The 24107-nt window shown below is 44.9% G+C and overlaps 1 protein-coding gene across 1 annotated transcript in view; it reads right to left on the reverse strand.

The window, feature by feature from the left end:
• Nucleotides 1-24107, reverse strand: part of arhgap42b (Rho GTPase activating protein 42b) — a 133796-nt gene that overhangs the window by 1839 nt on the left and 107850 nt on the right. The window contains exons 8-24 of the mRNA XM_080007376.1: nucleotides 22750-22879; nucleotides 22115-22215; nucleotides 21742-21851; nucleotides 20611-20667; nucleotides 17833-17911; nucleotides 16723-16762; nucleotides 16391-16453; nucleotides 14821-14895; nucleotides 13576-13660; nucleotides 13418-13476; nucleotides 12298-12403; nucleotides 11390-11549; nucleotides 10642-10792; nucleotides 7999-8445; nucleotides 7176-7326; nucleotides 1088-1150; nucleotides 923-1002 (exon numbers count right to left, since the gene is read on the reverse strand). Coding sequence (XP_079863502.1) covers nucleotides 923-1002; nucleotides 1088-1150; nucleotides 7176-7326; nucleotides 7999-8445; nucleotides 10642-10792; nucleotides 11390-11549; nucleotides 12298-12403; nucleotides 13418-13476; nucleotides 13576-13660; nucleotides 14821-14895; nucleotides 16391-16453; nucleotides 16723-16762; nucleotides 17833-17911; nucleotides 20611-20667; nucleotides 21742-21851; nucleotides 22115-22215; nucleotides 22750-22879 — 1957 coding nt within the window. The remainder of the gene's footprint in view (nucleotides 1-922; nucleotides 1003-1087; nucleotides 1151-7175; nucleotides 7327-7998; nucleotides 8446-10641; nucleotides 10793-11389; nucleotides 11550-12297; nucleotides 12404-13417; nucleotides 13477-13575; nucleotides 13661-14820; nucleotides 14896-16390; nucleotides 16454-16722; nucleotides 16763-17832; nucleotides 17912-20610; nucleotides 20668-21741; nucleotides 21852-22114; nucleotides 22216-22749; nucleotides 22880-24107) is intronic.

The following is a 24107-nucleotide window of genomic DNA, read 5'->3' on the forward strand; positions in this document are numbered from 1 at the left end:
TTACAGTGACCCCGGCCCTGGTGCCGGGCCAAGACGGGGCCGGCTGTGGGAAGCGCGCGGGGTCATAAAAGAGGGAAATATGCGGCGCGCCATGCGGAGCCTGGTGACGGGCGGACGAGGGCGGCACGCCGGGGCCGTGCCCGCCCCTCCCCCTGCCCCTCCCCCCGCCCCTCCCCCCGCCTCCCCCGCTGTGCACACAATGTCAGGAAGCAGGCGGCGCCCGCGGCGTCCGGCGTCTGGGGCCTTTCACCAGGTGAGTGGTCGTCGGGGGAGCTGCACTCCAGGCTTTTACGTTCGGTTAATGAGGAAAAGAAGACTCTATCGAGACACAGGGCGGAGGTTTTTTGAAACTCAGTGCTCCGTGTGTTAGTGGAGGAAGTGAAACCGAGCGTCTCCCCCACCCGCGTCGACGCGGCTCAGTTCTCCGTGTCTCCACCAGGGGGCTGAACGCGTCTCCAGCTTGAGGGACGGCGTCCGTACAGCGTCGTGTCTGAATGTTATGAAAACGCTCAACACGCTGCACGCTGCTGCTCTTCTTCTGTGGTTGACGCCAAGTTTTACCGCTTGTCATCGCCCCCCGCTGGCCTGGAATGCTGATGTCTGGACAGGATTGTTATGTTGTTTTTAAACGGAGGAGAAGAACAGGTTTTCAGAAATATCCACATGGGTGTGAACGTATTCCTCTCTGGCCGAGGAACGTGAATTCAGAAGTGACCCCCCCCCCCCCCCCAGTGGCCGCCCTGTGAACTGCGTCCAGCCACTCCGCTCTCACATAAGTGAACGGAGCGAGATGAACGTCAGGCTCACGAAAATAACCTGAAGTATGAATGATGGATTCACCGGGAGGCTTGAGATGATCAAACCTGTAATTCATTACAAACGTGAACGTTGTCCACTTCCACAAACATCCAGCCGAACGTACCGTTTGAGAAGTGCGCCCCCTGGGGGAAGCTGAGCTCGTGGCTGTGCTCTGCCTCGCAGGAGTACATGGCTTTAGCCTCCCTGAAACGACGAGAGGAGAGTGTCGTGACGTGGTCGATTCATACGTTCAATTAATATTTCGCAGCGAAGGCTTCCTGCCGTTTACCTTCCCACCGGAGCAGACTGGGCTGATGAGGCGTTTTCAAAAAGCGAGGCCCGCAAAGCGACGCTGAAAGCACAAAAGAGACGGCGATAATACCATAAAGTTCATCTTCTTTTGTAAACGGAGGAGGACGGGACGTCTGCTGCTGGAAAGACTTTTGGCAAAATGTCTCCATCACCGTAAATGGAGTAAAATTACTTGAACCACCTGGGTTTTAATAAAGCTTTGTCTGTAAAATGTACAGCACTGCTTGCGGATTAAAAAGCAGAGTTAAATAGTGGACATAAGGTAGGCAGTATACTTGTACATTATCCATTAAATTACATTATTGAAGAAATGATTCACATGACAATGAAGTAAATTCCCATTCTCCACATTAAGAAATTCCTAAATTTACATTACAGTAAAAATGTTATGATAGAATATTATCAACTTGTTATTGTTTGTTATCAAACACATTGTTGTACGAGTTATGAAATGAGTGGTTTTAAGACATTGAATATGTTCAATAAGTTCAATTTTTTACACATTTTAAGGAATGATTGGTTAATTATCAACTACAATGGTCAAACTGGAAATGCTAAATAACTCCCAATAATACAAAATGTTTTGATATTACCAGTTAATATATAACTACATATAAGCCAGGGAATTCTATGACATTATTAGTCATGTTATTACATCAATAGGCTTCACTATAAAAAAAACACTCCCATCAATGCAATAAGGGAGATTTTGGAGTAAGAAATGATTTTACATTATCAGTAAAATATAACTAAAATAACAGCCAGGACACTTGATCACATCCTCCGTCAGGTTACTAAATGAGTAGGTTTAACGATGAAAAACTTCTTAAATTATGTAATAAGGTACATTACATTATTTGGAGGTTCTTTTTCTTAAGTAAAAACGTTTTTACGTTATCAAAATATAGGATCTGAGTATATACAGTATGAGTATCAGTCAGGACATTTCATCACGTTCGTTGGACGATACAGAACGTTTTCCAGTTAAAGTGACAGTTAACTATGTTTTCAGGAGAGATTACAATGTTATCATCACTATCATCACAATCACCATTATCATCACAATCATCATGATCATCATTATCATCACAATCATCACAATCCTCATGATAATGATGATCATGATGATCATCATTATCACCATTATCACCATTATCACCATTATCATACATCTGCACAGTGTTCAGGACAGAGTGCTGAACACGGCTCCACTTCAGATGTGTGTGGCCTGCACATGGTGTGCGGCGTGCATGTGGCGTGCTCGTGGTGTACATGACGTGCACGTGGTGTGCTTGACGTGCATGTGGTGTGTCCGTGACGTGCATGTGGTGTGTGTGACGTGCATGTGGTGTGTCCGTGACGTGCATGTGGTGTGTGTGACGTGCATGTGGTGTGTCCGTGACGTGCATGTGGTGTGTGCGTGACGTGCACGTGGTGTGTGCGTGACGTGCATGTGGTGTGTGCGTGACGTGCATTTCTTTCTAAAAGACCAACTAACTGACTCCTAAAACGTAATACAGTAAGAGTAAGAATAAAAATAAAAATATATAGAATAAAATAAAGTACAATAAAATAAAATGAAATAAAATGGAATAGATAGAGGGATATGCTTATGTATATGGAATAGGCAATTATGTATATACAGATATGTGCATTATATGGAAAAAAATACTAAAAAGTGCAAGAGTCAACCGGAGCGGCGGCGCAGGCGACCGCAAGGGGCAGCGCCACTATCGCCATTCTTGTGGCGTGCATGTGGTGTGTGCGTGACATGCATGTGGTGTGTGCACGTGGTGTGCACATGATGTGCATGTGGTGTGTGTGGCGTGCAGGTGGTGTGTGTGTGTGTGTGTGGCGTGCATGTGGTGTGCACATGACGTGCATGTGGTGTGTGTGGCGTGCTCGTGGTGTGTGCATGACGTGCACATGGTGTGCACGTGACGTGCATGTGGTGTGTGTGGCGTGCATGTGGTGTGTGCGTGACGTGCATGTGGTGTGTGTGGTGTGCATGTGGTGTGTGCGTGGCATGCATGTGGTGTGTGTGTGTGTGGCGTGCATGTGGTGTGTGCGTGACGTGCATGTGGTGTGCATGACGTGCATGTGGTGTGTGTGTGTGGTGTGCATGACGTGCATGACGTGCTTGTGGTGTGCGTGGCGTGCTCGTGGTGTGTGCATGACGTGCACATGGTGTGCACGTGACGTGCATGTGGTGTACACGTGATGTGCATGTGGTGTGTGTGGCGTGCATGTGGTGTGTGCGTGACGTGCATGTGGTGTGTGTGTGTGGCGTGCATGTGGTGTGTGCATGATGTGCATGTGGTGTGTGTGTGGCGTGCCATGTGGTGTACGCATGACGTGCATGTGGTGTGCATGACGTGCATGTGGTGTGCATGTGGTGTGTGTGTGTGGTGTGCATGTGGTGTACACGTGATGTGCATGTGGTGTGTGTGGCGTGCATGTGGTGTGTGCGTGACGTGCATGTGGTGTGTGTGTGTGGCGTGCATGTGGTGTGTGCATGATGTGCATGTGGTGTGTGTGTGGCGTGCCATGTGGTGTACGCATGACGTGCATGTGGTGTGCATGTGGTGTGTGTGTGTGGTGTGCATGACGTGCTTGTGGTGTGCATGTGGTGTGTGTGTGTGGTGTGCATGTGGTGTGTGTGTGTGGTGTGCATGACGTGCATGTGGTGTGCATGACGTGCTTGTGGTGTGCATGTGGTGTGTGTGTGTGGTGTGCATGTGGTGTGTGTGTGTGGTGTGCATGACGTGCTTGTGGTGTGCGTGGCGTGCTCGTGGTGTGTGCATGACGTGCACATGGTGTGCACGTGACGTGCATGTGGTGTACACGTGATGTGCATGTGGTGTGTGTGGCGTGCATGTGGTGTGTGCGTGACGTGCATGTGGTGTGTGTGTGTGTGTGTGTGTGGCGTGCATGTGGTGTGTGCATGATGTGCATGTGGTGTGTGTGTGGCGTGCATGTGGTGTGTGCATGATATGCATGTGGTGTGTGTGTGGCGTGCATGTGGTGTGTGCATGATGTGCATGTGGTGTGTGTGTGGCGTGCATGTGGTGTGTGCATGATATGCATGTGGTGTGTGTGTGGCGTGCATGTGGTGTGTGTGGCGTGCACGTGGTGTGTGTGTGGTGTGCACGTGGTGTGTGCATGCGGTGTGCAGGTGACGTGCACGGCCAGGAAAACACTCCATTTGTCCCGAGCGGAGGCGGGTCACTTTAACCCAGAGACAACAACGTGATGAAAGAGGGATCAAACGGAGGAAAATAGAAATAAATCCTGAGAACGAGAGAGAGAGAGAGCGGAGGGGGAGGGGAGAGCGAGGAGCAGAAGGAGAGAGGGAGGATAATAAGAGAGAGAGAGAGAGAGGGAGGGAGGGAGGGAGGACTCTAGATCCAATCTTTTGCCAGAAAGAGGGGGGGTAAGGAGAGAGAGAGAAGAGAAGGAGAGACAGGGAGAGAGAGGGGGAGGAGAGGAAGGTGATAAGGAGAGAGGGACGGAGTTAAAAAAAACACCTATTTAGAGAGAGAGGGGGAGAGAGAGACAGGAGGACAAGGAGGGTGATACGTAGGGAGAGAGAGAAATAGAAAAAAGAGAGAGCGGTTGAGAAAGCAAGAGGAGGAGGAGGAGGAGGAGAGAGGGAGTGAGAGAGAAGGAGAGCAACAGGGAGAGCGAGAGAGGGAGGAGAGGAAAGAGGATAAGGAGAGAGGGAGTGAGCTTCAAAAACCCTCTATTCATTTAGAGAGAGAGCAAAGGAGATGAAGTGATGTGGATGGAATGAGAAGACGGAGAGAGAGAGAGAGAGAGAGAGAGAGAGAGAGAGGAGAAGGAAGAGAAATAAAGAAAAAGAAGAGGAAGTTGGAGGGAGGGATGAAAAGAGGGAGAGAATGACAGGGACGCTGCTGCACCGTTACCATTCACTTTCCCCACACACACACACACACACACACACACAATAATGATGATGATAAAAAATATATACATAATAATAATAATAATAATAATAACAAAGCAACCTGTCTTTCCATATTTGCCTGTAAAGCAGAACTTGTCATTGTTGTAACTCACTGTGCTGCCCTCTCAGCGGCCGTTCGGTGCCGCCTCGGGCGCCTCATCCATCGATGGAGTTTTTTTTACTTGGATTCCATTTTCAATAAGTTACGCTCCCATGAAATAGGAAAAAACCTTTTGGTGTTTCTCTGCGTTATCACCATTGCGCTGCTTGTACTTTTCCGACGCCTCGCTGGATCTTGAACGCATCACTCAGTCGCACATTTCAGTGTTTCCGAGGGACGCGGTGACGACATTTTCAGGATTATTATTATTTATGTTTTTTCATTGATCCGGCAAAGTAATGTGGACCACAAATTTAAAATATCAATCGAACACATGTACTTACATCAACCAGGTAAGAAGCTAAATGAATGTACATGTAAACAGAGTGACTGAGTCCACGCCGCACTCTGGACATGATCCAACTGGACATTCTCCATCAGAATCAGTGCATTTATAGTAAATAATATGATGACGTCATAAAGCGTCTTACTGTAAATATCATTTATAGTAAATAATATGATGACGTCATAAAGCGTCTTACTGTAAATATCATTTATAGTAAATAATATGATGACGTAATAAGGCGTCTTACTGTAAATATCATTTATAGTAAATAATATGATGACGTAATAAGGCGTCTTACTGTAAATATCATTTATAGTAAATAATATGATGACGTCATAAAGTGTCTTACTGTAAATATCATTTATAGTAAATAATATGATGACGTCATAAAGCGTCTTACTGTAAATATCATTTATAGTAAATAATATGATGACGTCATAAAGTGTCTTACTGTAAATATCATTTATAGTTAATAATATGATGATGTCATAAAGCATCTTACTGTAAATATCATTTATAGTAAATAATATGATGATGTCATCAAGTGTCTTACTGTAAATATCATTTATAGTTAATAATATGATGATGTCATAAAGCATCTTACTGTAAATATCATTTATAGTAAATAATATGATGTCATCAAGTGTCTTACTGTAAATATCATTTATAGTTAATAATATGATGACGTCATAAAGCGTCTTACTGTAAATATCATTTATAGTAAATAATATGATGATGTCATCAAGTGTCTTACTGTAAATATCATTTATAGTTAATAATATGATGATGTCATCAAGTGTCTTACTGTAAATATCATTTATAGTTAATAATATGATGATGTCATAAAGCATCTTACTGTAAATATCATTTATAGTAAATAATATGATGATGTCATCAAGTGTCTTACTGTAAATATCATTTATAGTTAATAATATGATGACGTCATAAAGCGTCTTACTGTAAATATCATTTATAGTTAATAATATGATGACGTCATAAAGCGTCTTACTGTAAATATCATCTCCTTCGTTGTAAAACGAGACCTGTGACCTGTCAGTTTACCAAGACCAACTGAATATTTTGGGTCAAAGTTGTTCAGTTTTTTCACTATCTGCTCTGTATGTGGAACCATTTGATTGAAATTTAAACCATGAGATCCTTGTGTTCATTGCTAATGTGTAGCACGTGTTCCAGGTAAAACACAGACTTCCTGGTTGGACATTTTGATGTACTGCCGTCAGATGTACTGGCTCGTCTGTGTTCAAATCGCTTAAAATTTGGTCGGTTTTTCGCTCATATCTGCTCCGTATGTGGATCGATCTGGATGAAACGTCAACCACGACATCTTTGTGACAGAGCGGTTCAAACAAGATGTAAACAGTGTTCGTGTGTTCTGCCAAAGTTGGTATTCCAGATAGTTTTAGACCTCAAAATTCTGAGAAAAAACAATGATAACAATAATAAGATACTAATGATAATAATGATAATAATTGTAATTATAATAACTTTACTATAATAATAATAATAATAATGATAATAATAATAATAATAATAATAATAATAATAATAATAATAATAATAATAATAATAATAAACAGTTAGAATAATTTATTATTATTAGTTTAAATAATTTATATTTTAAATGTATTTACACTGATCCAGGCCTCTGGTAGCCGTTGGTAGTGGCAGAGTTGTCCAACCTGCGGCGTGGGGCCTGTTTGGGGGGAAGCTCTGGGTGGTCGGGTGGTCTGGGACCCTCCAGTGTGGAAAGGCTGAGGGCGGAGCCAGTGCAGCTCCTCCGGCCTGAGAGGGGGGGATAAAATAAAATTTGATCAAATAAAATGAAATAAGATGAAATTAAGATATACAACAAAATAAAAGAAAGTTAACTATAATGTAAATATTTCAATCAATATCTTTTTGCATTTAATTTGTTAATATTTTGGATTAGGCTGACTGACTGTAAAAGTGAGTTATTACTTTTTAAACCAAATTAAAAAACAACAACAATTCATTGTTGTCTCTCACAAGGAACCAAGATGATGCTTCATTGCATCAAACAAACAAATCAAATTTGTAAGAACATTTTGAAAAGTACATTTGGGAAACATAAATCTAAGATTAACATCAGTCTAAACTGGATAGATGGGCGCCCCCTGGTGGCCCTGCTGCAGAAAAAAGAAATCCCCCTTTTCAAGCCTTCTGTGTGGACTTGACCATGTAGAGGATTTGGGGAAAAGATGATCGGAATGCCTTTACTATCTGTATGTACAAGAATAAAACCACAAAGAGGCTAAAGGCCGTCATTTAAACCCCACTTTCTGTTACTTTAATCAAGGGTGGACAGTACTCCATAAAAAGTAATGCAGGACAAAGGATCAGTTATAAAATATTTCCGAAAGCAGTTGAAAAGCTACGTGTCCAGAAGGTTGAGTACACTGCAACACTAAAATGGGAGCATGGTTCTGGTCCTGCCTTCAGAGATGTGCAGGGACCTCAGCGAGGGCGCGGAAGACCGGTTCAGCCTCAGGTTGGTGCTGCTGTGCGGAGCTTTCAAGGGCGCTGGAGACGACCTGCAGGGGGCGCTGAGCGACGTCAGGCTGGCCGCGTCCTCCGAGTCCCCGTCGGTGCGACCCACCTCGTCCCTCGAGCTGGACTCCGGGCTGCTGACCCCCGCCTCACTCTGGGGCCCGTTGGAGAGCTGGGATGGGGACCGACGGGCCGCAGGGCAGGGGACCGTAGGGACAGCGGAGCCCGAGGGGTCCGGATTCCGGACCCCGACCGCGGGGCCCGGCTGGACCTGGTCCCGCACCCCGACCGCGGGGCTCGGTTTGGAGGAGCTGTTTTGCTCCGAGGAGTGGGACGACAGGGACTCCATGCTGCCCAGAGGAGTGCTGCCCGGGCTGCTGCTGAAGGTGTCGCCTATACAGGGACCAGGAGTGGACAACCAGGAGCCCCATTAAAACCTGCTGGGCTTCAATGGGGGGCCCCCAGAGAATAAACACTTCACATTGCAAACAGAAATCAACGGCGTCCCCCATTCTGAAGCTCCACCCCGGCAAAGGGAAACTCGCAAAAACATGGAAGAAACCTGGAGAAGCGACCACGAAGGGAGGGAGCCACTGCCAGGACGGCCACGTGATAACATACATTACAATACGTTATTTTTGGAAGAGGAGAGGCAGCGGGTTTGAGTCCCAGTTGGAGTAACTTAACTGGGGCTGGTTGTCGCCTCAGAGTCCCCTGAGAGTCCCTTGGGGGTCCCTGGGCATCCCCTAAGTGTCTGGGAGTTCCTGAATGTCCATTGAGTGTCCCCCGAGAGTGTCCCTTGAATGTCCCCTGAATGTGCTCCATGCAGTTTTTACAACCGCTTTCTTCGCCATTTTTTTGAGAATGTATTTTATTTTTAGCGCTTTCACCTTTTATTATGTGACGTTTTTTGCATTTTGATTTATTTAGATACGTACCTATATCATTGTCACTATGTGCTTTTATTTTTTGTATTTAGTGTTATTTTATTGATGCTAGGCATAGTTTTCTACTTAACTGCTACTTTTGTTCAACTGAATGAGTCACGGGGAAGGACTTTGTCGGCTGTGTGTTGCAGAGGTGCTGTATAAAGCTTATGACGTTATTGATCATCTACAGAGTGCTGCAAACTGAGCTGCCTTATAAGGCCGAGTGTTCACAAGAGCGGACTGGGCAGGACAGCGACCTCTCAGAGCATGCAACACATTTCAGCTTGAAGTGGTAGTCTGTGACATTATTTTGTTAAAAAAAAAATTCCCCCATATTTGATATTTATCGCATATATATTATTATTATTATTTATTATTATATTAGCAACAGCCATACAATGAATTTGTGTTCGGCGTGTGCTCCCTCGGTGTGCTGTTTCCACTGGTGGTGGCGGGGTCCCACTCCACCCTTTTAGTCAGGCAGAAGATGCTCTTTGTTCCGCACTCAAACAAAATCTGATTGGAACCAGCCCATACCATGATTTTCTCTTCAATATTCATCTGTTTTAGCCTGAAGGTGGTTGGAGGAAGGGCAGCTGCCCATGAAGGCGGGGGGGCACACCAAACAGACGACTTCTACATAAAATAAAACTAGGATCTCTGCTGCATGTCAATTACATTCAGTTTATTTCTACTGTCCTTTGGCAGAGTTTCAAGGACTTACAGGTTCATATTTATATATTTTAATGCACCTGCAGCCCTCGAGTCCCCAGACAAGGAGGGAACAACTCCCAAAATAAACTTTTAACAGGTAAAAAAGGAGGAATCCTTGTGAAGGGACTTAAAAAAGCGATCACTCCTTGTTCTCCTCCCTGGAGGAAGTGTGTAACTCATGAGTCAACATCTAATATTGACCGCTATGCAAACAAAACAGATAAATAAAGTCCCGTTCAGATCCTATAACATGTTTGTTGTTTTGCTTGTGAAGATATTGATGAAAATCTATTTCCCTACAGAGTAGAGGGAGGTAGAGTAGAAACAGGCGGAGTAGAGGCATAGTAGAGGTAGGGAGGAGGCAGAGAAGAGGTAGAACAGAGGGATGTATGGTAGAGCTAGCGTAAAGGCAGAGTACAGAGCTGTTTTCACACATGCACTGCAACCCCCAAATGATCCGGTCATTTCCTGGGGGAACTGTATATGTGAACGCAAAGGTCTGAATCATTTGGACCTGACATTACCCAGAATTCACCCAGCCAGCACCCGAGGACAAAGTCTGCGTAATGCCCCATTGAGCGGTACATGTGAACAGAGCAGGTGGTTGTCCGGAGGATTCACAGCGAGCGAGTGGGCGTGTCACGTGTTGATGACGTCTCTAACATGCGCCAGTTTTTTACCTTCGTGGGGATCATTGTGCAGGGAGCGTAGCTGCTGCGTACTCCTTTCTGCTTTCCTTTATTTTCCTTTCCACTCTCTCACGGAGTATCAATGGCAAAAAAATCGAAATCTGGAGCCTCGTCGGCCATCTTGGGTGCGCTGAAACTCTGCCGTGTCATATCTGCCTCCAGCACGCTCTGCCCAGGCTCCGCCCCTCGACTGAACCAAACCGAGATTTCCAACAGAGGCAGAGTACTGGCGGAGTAGGTAGCGTGTTGGTACTCACTGTCTGCGTCGGCCAGGCACAGCGTTGGGGTGTAGATGCTCCGGGGTTTCCTGGGTCCACTGGAGAGGCAGATGGCCCGGCTCCTGCGGGACCCGGGACGGATCTGGGGCTGGGGCAGGGGCACGTTGGGGTCCGGGGCCTGGTGGAAGACCTGGAGGGTCAGGAGCAGGAGCCGCTCACTGGTATGATACTACGGAGGACCTGGTGGCCCCTAATCTGTTGAACTCCTCCCCTGTCCACCGTGAGGGAGACCTCAGTGACCCCGGATGCTGAACCCCCTGAATCTCGACCTTGTATTTTATGCGCTCTGGATTTTGAATCTTTACTTTTGTGGATTTTTTATTATAACGTGTGTTTTATGCACCTTTTCCATTCTCAAACTGTTTTCCTAAGCAACCTTTGGCACAGCACTGATATGAAATAGTTTAAAAAGTTTTTCTGTATCTTTTCTTGGAACACTCAAATACACAGTTTTTGGAACAGTGTATTTACTTGTTTTCTACAGTGTATCTAGGGATCCAGACATAGCGATGAAAAAACAAAACATACTGAAAAAAAACTTTAACTTATATCAAATTATTAAGAAATTATTTTGGATAAAAAAAAAAATCTAAAACTTCATGACAATCAATTAATTGTTTTGTTATTTTCCAAATGATACACTATATATGAATGGATATTTACATGAGAATGAATACCCAAATACAGATTAAAAATATAAATAAAAACCATGCAGGACACATCTCACTTTTTGGAAGTTCTCGATGAGGATCTCCACCACGATGTTCTGGAACTTGATGTTCATCATGGCCGCCACCGTCTCCTCCTGTGAGCGCATCAGCGTCGGCCCAAAGATCACGCCCAGGTTGGACACGGTCATCAGGTTGGACGGGCTCTGGGTGGACACGCTGGGGAACGGGGAGGAAATGGGAGGACGGGGGAGAACAAGGGGGGACCGCGGAAGGGACAGGAGGGGACGACGGAGAGGACGGGATGAAGGGGGAGGATAGGGGCAGACGGGAGCGGACGGGAGAAAACGAGGAAGGACATGGGATGACAGGAGAGGGCGGGGGAGGACAGGGGAGAAACATGGGGGGACAGGGGAGGATAGAGGAGGACAGGAGGGGACAGGGGAGGAAGGGGTGTACAGCGAAACAGGGCAGGACAGGGAAGTACGGGGGAGGACAGGTGAGGATAGGGAAGGACAATTGAGGATAGGGGGAGGAGGGGGGAGGACAGAGCAGCATGGATTCAGGGGAACCCAGGCTTCCTTCCTGATACGGTCTGAAGCCATTTTAAGGAAATGGCACCGTGTGGGCCATGAAAGACAAATAAATCATGCCAAAAAAAGGGTTAAAAAGTCTCAACAACTTTTTTTTTACGGTATTTGAATTAAGCGTCAACGGCGGCACCGATCCGGTGTTTTTCATCAACACACAACAAGAAGCAGCAGCTATTCCGGGTCCACGAAGGGTTAAATGATCATTTGAACTTGACAGCCTGGAGATCACAGCGCCACATGGTTTAAACGGGCGGCGCCGCTCCCTCGGACGTTTTACACGCAGGGCTCCGAGAGCTGCAGCCGGTCACCACATGTACACAGGAAGGCGTTGCTGACGGCGCTGTGAGGTGTGGTGGGTGTGCGAGGGGTCCTACGTCACGAGGTGTCTGAGCAGCAGCTCCAGCATCTCGCGGTTCCTCTCCGGGAGCTTGTGCACCAGCGCGTGGACGGCACACACCCGGTAGTTCTGGTCGTCAGACTCTGGGGGGGCAGAGGTCGACAGCGTGGGCGTCGGCACGCTCTGCCGGGGATGCACTCGGCGGGATGCAGACTCACTTTTTAGGCTTTAGATCCACATTTACGGATTCATTTTTTTGATGACTGATTCTAAGGACACAACAGTGCACAGCAATAGACAGGAGCATACACTGCTTCCACAACCCTATTTCGGATTAAAAAACACACTCAAAAAACATGATAAAACACAGCTCTGTGTTGTACTGTTGCGTATGTTGTACGTCAACAATAAGACAATAAGAACCAAGACTTTAGGGGTTGCAAACCACTGGCCGGGGGGCCACATCCAGTCCGCGAGACAATTTAAAGCGGCCGGCTACATGTTTATAATATAATATAATTATTATTATTAATAATCATATTTAATGAATTATCTAATTATTATTGTTATAAATATAATCAATATAACATAGTGTACATGCATATGAGGAGCTGCAAATATTGATGCTTTTAAACGTAAATAAAAAACCCATCTATTCAGTCTGGCTTTAATGTAGTGTTTTATAATTGTATGGTTGTAGAATTTATACTTATTCTAATCTGAACTACTCATCGTTTATTATTGTCCTATTCAGTTATTTTTTTTGTTTTTGAGTTGTTCTGGTGTACATTCATCTCTAAATAACTTTATAACATCCTACATTTTGTCCATCGCTTTGGAAGCACTTTGAATTGCATTTGATTTATTTGGAAGGTGCAATATAAATAGAATTTGATTGATTCATACATAAATCTTTCTGCTGATATTTTTCGTAAATGTCCCGAAATGTCCCTGTATGTATGAGTGTCTCGGGCCCAGTCCGAATAGAAGCAGCGGTCTATAATTATCATGAGCATCCGTCATCAGCAATCCATGTTTGTCCTTGTTGCCGTGACACCGCAGCCCCATGCGTCCTCATCCTCCTCATCCTCCTCATCCTCCTCGCTACCCGAGGAAGCCGCTGAGTCGTGACACGACCGCGGCCTCCGATCACTTACTGGCGGCCATGATGAAGTCTTTGTGCATCTTGAAGGTCATGAGCGGCTCGGAGAGGCACCTGGTGGGGAAAAAAGGAGACGCTGGTGATTTGTCCGCGGCCGGCCATGTTGCTCTCCAGGACGGCGGTGGCGAGCCCCGGCCGGCGGGGGGCGCTGACCTCAGGTAATTCTTCAGGCCGCTGGTGATGGTCTTGTTGTCCCAGGTCTCGGGATCCAGGTCCACGTCTGCGGGAGCCTTGGTTGCTGTGGGAAACAAAAAGCCCCGTCAGCGATCAAACACCGTGATTAAAACAGGTCAAGGTGAGGAGAACAGGGGGTCCCAACCTGCTGTGCTAGACCCCTAAAGGGGGACGCCAGAGATCGCAATGGGGGTCATGAGGCCTTGGATTTTTTTTATTTTTTTTTATTATATTTTGTGTATTTATCTGAACATTTTGGGGTTTTTTTTGTATATTTGTATATATTTGGGAATTTGTATTTCTATTATTATCTTCATCTTTTATTTTTATTCAACATTTTTTACGACTGTTGAGCTGTTTCATCATTATTTCTTTAAAATGCTAATCGTCTGTAGTTAAACGTACCAAACCTCACCAGAACAATTCCTAGTAAATGTACCAAGCGGAATAAACGGATTCGGAACAATTTGTGGTAAACAATAGTGATAGTTCATAATAGTCAAATATACCAATATCGGTTCAAAAATCCACAAGTGTAAGTTTAAATAAAATAAAATCCATGACTTTGTTATAATTTTTTGTAATAAAACTGTGCTATCTCTACCATGAAAATAGACCTAATTTAGACAAAAATGGCCAACGAACACTAATAACTCCTTGGATTTTTTAATTATTATCTCATCTTTTAAATAGTGTGGTCTCAGTTTCAATCGAGTTTGAGTTAGGAGGTCTCTGAGGACCAAAAGGTTGGGAACCCCTGCTTTAAAGGGTATTTTACATCAAACTTAGTGAAGTTATTAGTCACATTATGAAAAGATTATTTTCAAACTTATGTACTATGGGAGGTTAAATACAAAACGCAACGATCCTAAGGATAAACACATGAATGTAATTTGTACGAAACACATGATACCAAGCTGCAGTTGCAGAGTCCGACCACGGGGTGGACCTCTAACCTAGTAAAAAAATCAGTCATCACTCCATCAGTGTGGGCCAATGAAAGTATTTGGTTCTTTTTGGGAGAAAAACACCGTGTGTCATGAGTGAGTTTTTTTTATTACAGTTGATGAACGAATGAAATACTAAACATCTGTGAAAAAAATAAATAAATGAAAACCCAAATCTCTTCAATAAATAAACAAAAACAACCGGTCACAACGTGGGCTCAGTTGAAACCAAACCCAGTTTTGCAAGATGCAGTTTGTGTTTTTAAAAGTCACTCACAGAACACGGTGCTCATCAGCTTCTGCACCTTGGAGTTCACACCCCCGATGCGATACAGTCCCATTGTGTTGATTCCTGTTCAGGAAATAGAAATACACACCTCAGGAACAAAATGCTATTGGATGGAAATTCATGAAATAAGTCGTCAGAATGTAGAATTTAATGCCAGCTTAAAAAGCATTATTATTATTTTTTGAAACCACATTGTGTGACCTTTAACCTCTGTATTTCCTGTGGAAAAACACAGAAAGCTAAATCACTTCAAGGGTTCAGGAATTCGTGTCCAAGACAAGGTATCAGCATTATGATCTTAAAATGTCTGTGAAAATGAAAATGTCTTAAAATAACCGTTTTCATTCTTATGCGTCCTTAAGAGAGCCAGGACCATTAAAGGAGAATTCCAGGATGGAAAATTCTAAATGCAAACAAAAAATGACAAGAATGTCCCTGTGGCTGTCGCTGGGACGCGGAGATCCGTTGGTGGACGCTTTTTCCTCCACGTCGTTATCAAGACAATAATATTAAAAAGGTGAACTGTCATCAGGAAAATGGTCAAATGTGTGATGACTAAAACTCCTTTAACAGGTTTCTTTTATTCGCTTATTCTTAACATTGTTTTATTTTGCTTTGTATTAAACACTTGTTAGTTTGCTTTTGTTGTTATGAATTTGACGGCCTTCCTCATTACTATTATCAATGATAATAATTATTATTATTATCATCATCATCATCATCATCATCATCATTAGCATAAAACTTTGCAGACTCGTCAGTCCAGGGGTGTCAAAATACCACGCCCCCCAGAAAACGTAAAAAAAAAAAAAAATCAACCTTTCCCCCCCAGAAATACTCACAAAATTCGTTACACATACAGTATATAACATCACTAGAATTAGAAAAATGATATTGCCGCCATGACCAAAATCAAACAGGAAGTCGGCCATATTTGATCAAAGGTGCCATTTTAGTCACTTTTGGGTCATTTTTATTCTTTGTACTTTCACAAACTCCTCCTATGTGATTTATCGGATTGACTTCAAACTTGGCGAGTGTGTACAAGATACCTTCACCATAAATGAATGTTAAAAGGTTGTGTTTTCATGACATGGTGTGGGCGTGGCAAACCGTGGAATTTGATGTTCAAAAAAAGCCTCTGTTTAGCCCCTTTTTTTATCCACTTCTTGGTGATTTTCATGCTGCGTACTTTCGCAAACTCCTCCTCGTCAAATTTTCGGGCCCCACCGACACGTGCACGTCGAGGACCCGAGCATCGCTGCTTGCAGCTGACATTTTTTATTATATATCATTATTATTTTTATTATAGGAAGAATCTGTTCCACACACACACACACACACACACGCACGCTCACTCGGGGACCAGTTCCAAACACCCATCACCGGTCAGACGAGCATCTTCTTTTCTTTTTTGCATGTTTACCGATGTTATAATATGGAGGAAACCCCATGTGAACAAGGGGAGAACATGCAAGCTTCTCGCAGGGCGGGAATCTAACCCCTTATTATAATTAATAATAAATATTAATAATAAACACCAGTTAAACGTCCTCACCTCTGCACTCCACCAGGTCGATGCATTTCCTCACAAAGTTGAACCCGGCCTCGTTGAGAAACGCTGGAACACGAGACACGAAACAAGCTTCACGTCAATTAGTGGTGGGACAGGAAGGAAAGAGGGGTGGCGGCGCTGCAGGGGGGCCGCGTGGGCAGGCGCCAAGCAATCAATTTAACCAAGAGCGACAGTTTAACGATGGCTTCAGGTAAGGAAATCCCTTAGCAATAGCATTAATATTAATATAAATATGAACTGTGATTAGCATCTGACAGGGCCTCGTTTATGGAACATGAATTCCATTCAATGGCAAAATAGACCAAGACACTCACTTTCCTCCTTCTTGCTCAGAATGGCCGGAAGGTTGTAGATCTGGTGAATTTCAACAGCAAAGAAACAAGAAGATCAATATTTCATATTTTCAATAGAAACAAAATGACTTAAATCAGAAAAAAAAATGAATTTTTTCTTCAGCAGTTACATAAACACTGAGTCCTTTTATTATCTTTTATGGGTTTATTTATTTCACAGGAAGTGGGCTGCCTCACCCAGCTCTACAAAGACCAGACACAGTGTCAGAATTCCCACTGGAATAGTAGGATTCTGGACAATCTGTCCTCCGCCTCGCGTGCCTGGAGTCCTTTTTGCCAAATCATATTTTCAGGATGTTTTGAACCGGTCAGGGCCTATTCTGTTCCCAGGGAATACCGTTGTTTGGGAAATTGGCTATTTAAATCATCCAAGCGCCCGAATGATGGATCCTCAAAAATAGTCTGAAAGTAGCTGCATTTAAAATAATAGATCTTTCGTTTCCTGTTTTTATTTGTTACCATCACAAAGACATGTCACTGGAATAACTCGGCTTTTGCGATGCCGGAAGGTGTATTTGCTTCATTTCGGCCGAGCAGGGCCACCTGCCCCCCTCTGCAGCCACGCACTGAGCTCACACAGTAAGCGTTCGGTCTCCGCCACACGGGAAGGAGATTGGTATCGACGCACTTGTCTGAATGTGGGTGAGATGGACGAAGAGGAAATTCCCCAAAAACGGGATTATCCCATTAAAGAGGCAGGCCTGGAATTAGCCAATCAGCTTCCAGTTTGAACGATTATTATAGTCTATATGAATTCACTGGGTCAATGAATGGATTCAAAGGGTTTTAAAAGGCGGAGGCCATTCTGAATTTACTTTTAAAGTCTTGTACCTTTAGAAGGTACAAGGGCAAAATTTACCGCAACTTCAATTGTAATTCAAGAGTTTACATTAACGTTTATTCCATTATTGCAGAAAAAGGAACTACTGTCAGAAAGAAAACCTCTGAGAAGACCCTGTCCCCAGCGCTGCCTCCAGACCAAAATACAAACCAACAGACAAACAGGAAAGGCTGCGTTCAGGATCTCTCAGCGGAGGGTGGTGGTGGTGGTGGTGGGACGGGAGGACTCACCGGCTCTTTGCCATCCATGGCCTCCAGCCACAGCCTCCTGTTGGACTCGGACAGGGCCTGCAGGGTCACGATGCCGTGCCTGGACACAGTTCAGAGAGGAGGCTCAGCCCTCGGCCCGGGACCCAGACAAGACACAAGGAGACACCGACTAAAACAGCTCATGTGCAAAAAGGGCTTCACTCCACACGGGGCCCTGACTCCAAATCCCACGGCTAATAGCTGGAGACACAAGACTCGCAAACGATTTGTTCGTAGCGAACAAAGCTTATAAAATTTTACAATTTTTAAAATGACTCCAAACTCTGGAGTCACTCCGGTAAAAGAGTGGAACTAGATCTGAGTCCGAGGAAAAGAGGCATTTAGCTGAATTCATGTTGAATGTGACTGATTTACAATACCTTGCATTCCACCAAAAGAAATAATTTTAATCAAATTCAAATGATTCTTGGAAGAATTCCATCGACAAGTCAGAGCCCAACCGACTCATCCTCTTCTCGTTCGTGGGTCAGGAAGTCGTCCCCCGCTCACCGTGCGTTAACACAGACTGAACCCAACGCGTCGGAAAAACCAAACAAGTCTTTTAACCGAGCGGGTCGCCAAGAAGCCAATCTCAAAAAAGTGTCAAACCTTTCATCCCTACTACCGTTCATCACTTTCAGAGTGGAACTTGTCGAGCTGTACTGCTGGAAGCCGATGAATGTGGTTCGGACCTTGCAATAAAGGAGCTATTTTCCATTTTAAATTTTTTTTTGTGGAGTTTGGAAAAAACAAAAAACAAAACAAAACAAAAAAAAAAACCTCAGGGCGCCACCCGGCGACCTCCGACGGCAGCACTAGTGAGCGTATTGAAAAACACCCGGCGAACGTGTTATGTTGATTTTTTGAACAGAACGAGCGTCGCAGCCATCGCTCGGTGTCCGTCTGCTCCCTGAAACCTCGTCTGCCGACTCCTTTCATGTCTCCTCTCTGTTTATCAAGTAACCATCGCACTTTTTAACAACTGATCACAACGAGAGTTATCCTCAGCCGACACAGAACATTTGGTACAGAGCAGATGTGATATAATATAAACCAGCACATTAACATCCCAGCCGCCCACCAGTGGAGATGGTTAGTACCAGCGCAGAGCCGGCGTGTCGCTGTTAAGACGCCGTCTGGTTGCGGCGCAGCCGGGCTGGGGGGCCGGGGACCGGAGCACAATGTTTAATGTAAGGAGGATGAGTGAGGATGGAAGGACGAGCTCCATGCCGGGCTGGACCCGTGCCCGCTTCGTCCTTGCGGTTAGAACAAGCGCCTTGGGGCCCCGTGCCACTGACAAATGAGTCGTCCCTGCGGCTGAAACTGGGTCATTGTCCAAAGACCCCCGCGCGGACCCCCAGCAGAAACAAAAAGCACCGTGAGCCGCCACAGCACAGCCACGCCCGGCATTCTGAGACGCACTGCTGCCGTGCAGACCTCGCAGCCTGGACCGCTTTGTCTACACACTCTGAGCAAGTGAAGGACAGCGTTGGAGCTTGAGGGGGAAATGGCTCCGACTGGACCAGCAGAACCTTGGGACTGGACCAGCAGAACCTTGGGACTGGACCAGCAGAACCTTGTGAGACGTCACTTCTCAACCTTTTGTATCAAAGACCCTGAATCTGATCATCAAGCCAGAGATTACTCAGATTTAGTCCCCTTCTCTGTCTCCTAGAGCTCCAAGACTGTCTCCTACCTCCTAGCTTGTGTGCTAGTGTTCTTAGACTGTCTCCTAGCTCCTAAACGTTCTCATAGTGTTCTTAGACTGTCTCCTAGCTCCTAGATTATCTCCTCGCTCCTAAAACTGTCTCCTAGCTCCTAAACAGTCTCCTATCTCCTAGACTGTCTCCTAGGCCAGTGATCTCAACCTTTTTCCACATCAAGGACCCTCGGTGCGATCCTCATCAGGCCTTGGGCCCCATTTGATCATCTTTTGTCTCTGGGATCCGATCTGAGATCAATATTGTTAAAGTTACATCCGACTCCGTCTCTCTGCTCTAGTCACGGAGACAAGAGTAAAACTAGGATCCAAACACCATCACTCCACATTCTCTAACTTCTTGGAAAAATAAATAACGGAGAAATTTAACTGTCCTGTCATTTAACTCTTGAAGGACCCCTAGATGGATCCCGGACTCCGCATCGAGAACCCCTGCTCCAAGCTTCACTCATTATATTCTTGGCATCGGTACTTGTTTGTAGTTTTGGACCTCACTGATACAAATTTAGTACAAATCTGGCTTTCACAGAGCACTACCAGCGTGACAAGCCACTGTGCCTCTAAAGCACTGACACTGTACTTCATTTTCTCAGAGTGCAGGGGCAGATGACTTGCAGCCAGTTCAATTTCCAAATTTTCCATTTTTGGCAAACCCCCGTGTCCTATAGGGAAATAATAAAAATCACATATGAGTGCGCCCATGTGCCAAGATCTATTTTGATGTTTTACCCAATTACAGGCAATGTGATCATTTATTCAACTGCTTCTCAGAATGGGAAAACAAAAAAGAAAAAAAACAAAAAAAGGCGAAGAGGCAGAGATCATTGGAAAAGCCTCCAGACCCTTTAACCCACATTGGACCGAGTGGCATAGAACGTATTTGGTGCAGTGATTAGAAGGTGATGCAATGAAATGCAATGTTTGGATGGATTGGAGATTTGGTGAATGGGGGAAAAAAACAACAAAAACAAACAAACAAACTGATAGCAGCAGACATGCAGCACATGCAACTGCTCTACAGCGCTGATCAGGTCACATACCGGACTTTACAGAAAAACTGCAGAGGTCGGAAAAGAGTTCCACGACAGAAGTCATTTCTACATCGACATGGACACAGAGAGAGAGGAAGAGTAAATATCTACATCGATGACCTGTTTGTTTCTGAAAAACACACAGCACACACACACACACACACACACACACACACACACACACACAGAGAGAGACACACACACACACACACACACACACACACACACACACACACACACACACACACACACACACACACACACACACACACACACACACACACACACACAGAGAGACACACACACACACACACACACACACACACACACACACACACACACACACACACACACACACACACACACACACACACACACACACACACACACACACACACACACACACGGGAGGGAGAGGAGTTAGGGGAGCATGCAGAGTGCCAACAGAGACACACTCCAATCCAACAATGGCTCCTTCAGCCTGTTCATCAGAAATCAGGGTTAAGTGTCATTCCACGTCTGTTGAACAGAACAAGAGGATGGAAAAAGAACCGCCTGCTCATTTGACTCCATATCTGGGAGCTTGGATGGATTTAAGTTGTACTTAAAAGAAGAAGAATGAACTGAATTTTATTAAATATGTGTCTTCAAAGCCCTTTGTGGGGATAACACCTCTTGGAGGACTGTCTAAGTGATGGAAGATCTGAGGCCATTGTTCACCAGTCTTTGTACGGATTTAAAAATATATAAAGATAAGATAATTGACCAACCTTGAGGCATATAATAGTAGTAATACCACCTTTTTTTTTTTACACATGTATTTTAATATTTACAAAATACATATATTAAAAATAAAATTAATAATAACGATATAACATATAGATATAACATTATAAAGAAATTATTATTTATGCATTTTTTTGGTTTAACACATCAAACCGATATTAAATATTTTCTTCTAAAATTCTTATTTTTATTAAATAGCGAGTTTAAATTTAAATTAAATCCCGTCCACACCCAATTTATGGCAATTCTCTGAAAAAAGAGAACGAAACAATTAAAAAGGAGCCTTCTACTTCCTGTCCTGCACGCTTTCAGTCACGGTACGAGACAGGAAGTTGTGTCCAGAACAGAACCGACCTCTCCACCACCTCGATGTCGAAGCAGAAGCGTTTGTCGATGGAGTCGGTTTTCCTCCGAATGCACGACTTGAGTTTGAACGTCTCGACCGGACTCGACACCAAACCGTTCTGGAATAGAAATACATTTAAATGCAAATGAGGACTTTAAAGAATGACATTTGTGAAGGATTTGACTACTTTTTTGTTGGATAGGCATGAGAACAGCAACAAAAAAAACAAAAACATAACAAAAATGATATTTGTCAAAACGTTGATGAATGGATTATTTTTACATTGATGTAATGACTTTGGTCATTACCCTACCTCCTTCTACTGCACCTTTACTCCACCTCTACTCTTTGATGAGGGAACCTAAGCTCAAGCTCTTCTACCTGTTTGGCCGCAGACTTGTTCTCCGTGTTGCTCATGGTGAAGGTCTTGCTGCTCTTGTCGTACGTGCAGTAGTGGCGCGTCCAGGTGCAGCCCAGAGGACCTGAAGGACGACAGGTAGCAGCTGCAGCTAAACAGACGTTTGGTTTTTATTCACGAAATCCCATTTTTAATTCCAAAATCCCCTTTTTAAAGTCACACATTAAAGATTTTCTTTCCAAAATCAAATATTTTAATTCCAAAATCCACATCTTTTATTCCCAAATGCCATTTTTTATTATAGAATAAAACATATATATACATACACAAACTGTACATATATATATTTTTTATTTTTTTATTTTTCAAAGGGCTTCTCGAGAGATTCTTGTCAAGATATTGCAGTTATTAATATTGTGCGTGCCGCTGCATTACAAGCTGCACAGTTAGCGGTAGGTCTAGATGCTGTCTCATTCTACAGCGCTTCAAAGGGAGCGCTGGGCTGAGTCACGGGCCCCCGGAGCTCTGCTGCCGGGCAGCAGAGCTCCGGGGGCCGGGGTGTCAGAGAGCTCAGGAGATGTCTTGATGGCGACTGGAGAGGAGGCAACAAGCAGCCTCCTCAGATCCTCACTGCAGGGTGCAGGGCTGGAGCACTCACGTTTCTCCTGGACGTACAGGAAGCCCTCCATGGTCCAGCGGCCCGGCGGCTTGTAGTCCTGGTCCGCCGACCTGATCCGCCTCATCAGCTTCTCCACTTCCTGCTTGGTGCTCACAAAGTTGTTCCTCGTCTGGGAAACGAGAGCGAACAGCTTGACGTCTTTATATACCGCCAAATGGAAAGACTTACATAACTGAATATTTGGATCAAGACGCTGACAAAAATGGTGGATCCCCTCATCAGTTCTCAATGACGTAGCGGCAGAGAAGAGGGGGGTAGAGTAGAGGTCAAATAGAGAAAGGCGGAGTAGAAAAGGGAGGGGCTAGAGTACAGGTAGAGTAGATAAAGGAGTAGAACCAGCGGTAGAGTAGAGGTATATTTAGAGTTAGAGCTGGAATAGGGTAGAGAGGAGGAGTCTCTACTCTACCCCTCAAGGTAGAGCTGGAGTAGAGGTAACGTAGAGTTCCAGCTACAGAGCGAGCGTGTCCGCTTGGAACAGTGGAGCTGTGCACTGCCCCCCCCCCCCCCGGAAAAACACCCGCTGCCACCGGCGCGTTTGCTTTTCATCCTGTGGAGGAACCTTTCCTTCCATCAGCACAGAAAATGGATTGGACGTTTAAATCCCGCACCGTGTGCTATTCATTTAGAACGTTTTTAATGTAGTCGACGCCTGCGCGAGGCGGCAGATGTTGCATTAAAAATAACACATTGATGAAGTTAAAGCGTGAGGCTGGGGGGGGTTTAGTGATCCTGCAGCTGTGTGACGCCCACCCGCCAAAAATCGCTAATAACCATTGACGCCTTTGACGTTTGGGAGAAACAGCCTTTAAAATTTGGAAAACACCCCCCCCCCCCCCCAAAAAAAAACAAAAAAACAAAAAACTCGCGAAACTCTGGAGCGCTGCAGCGGGCCCTTGAGGACGGTGCGGGGGGGGAACAGAGACGCCGGGTTGGAAGTTCCCACAAGTCGAGGCCCGTGGGAATTCCTTGGTTTACAGAAAGGGGATTTTGAAAGGTCAGTGGGACAGTTTCGGTTCCAGCTCGGGATGGAACGCGAGCGCCGTGCGCGCGAGGGAGGCGGAGGAAGGGGAGGAGGCGGAGGAAGGGGAGAAGGCGGTGGCGGCGATAAGGGAAACGACTCAGGAAAACCAAATCTGGGAACTCAGACGACACAACTCAAGCTCCGAGCCCAAGAGGAATTGGCGATTTCAGAGTCTGTTTCACTCCGGCGCCATCACAGTAACACTTGGGTCTGGGACGATAACCGCAAATAACGAAAAAAACGCCGCCGTGGGGGTCATTACGGTCATCACCGCAAATAATAAGATACATACATACATTCGTTTTTTGGTGAAAGT

The sequence above is a fragment of the Zeus faber genome, assembly GCF_960531495.2.
Source record: "Zeus faber genome assembly, chromosome: 9".
In the NCBI taxonomy this organism is placed as follows: domain Eukaryota; kingdom Metazoa; phylum Chordata; class Actinopteri; order Zeiformes; family Zeidae; genus Zeus; species Zeus faber.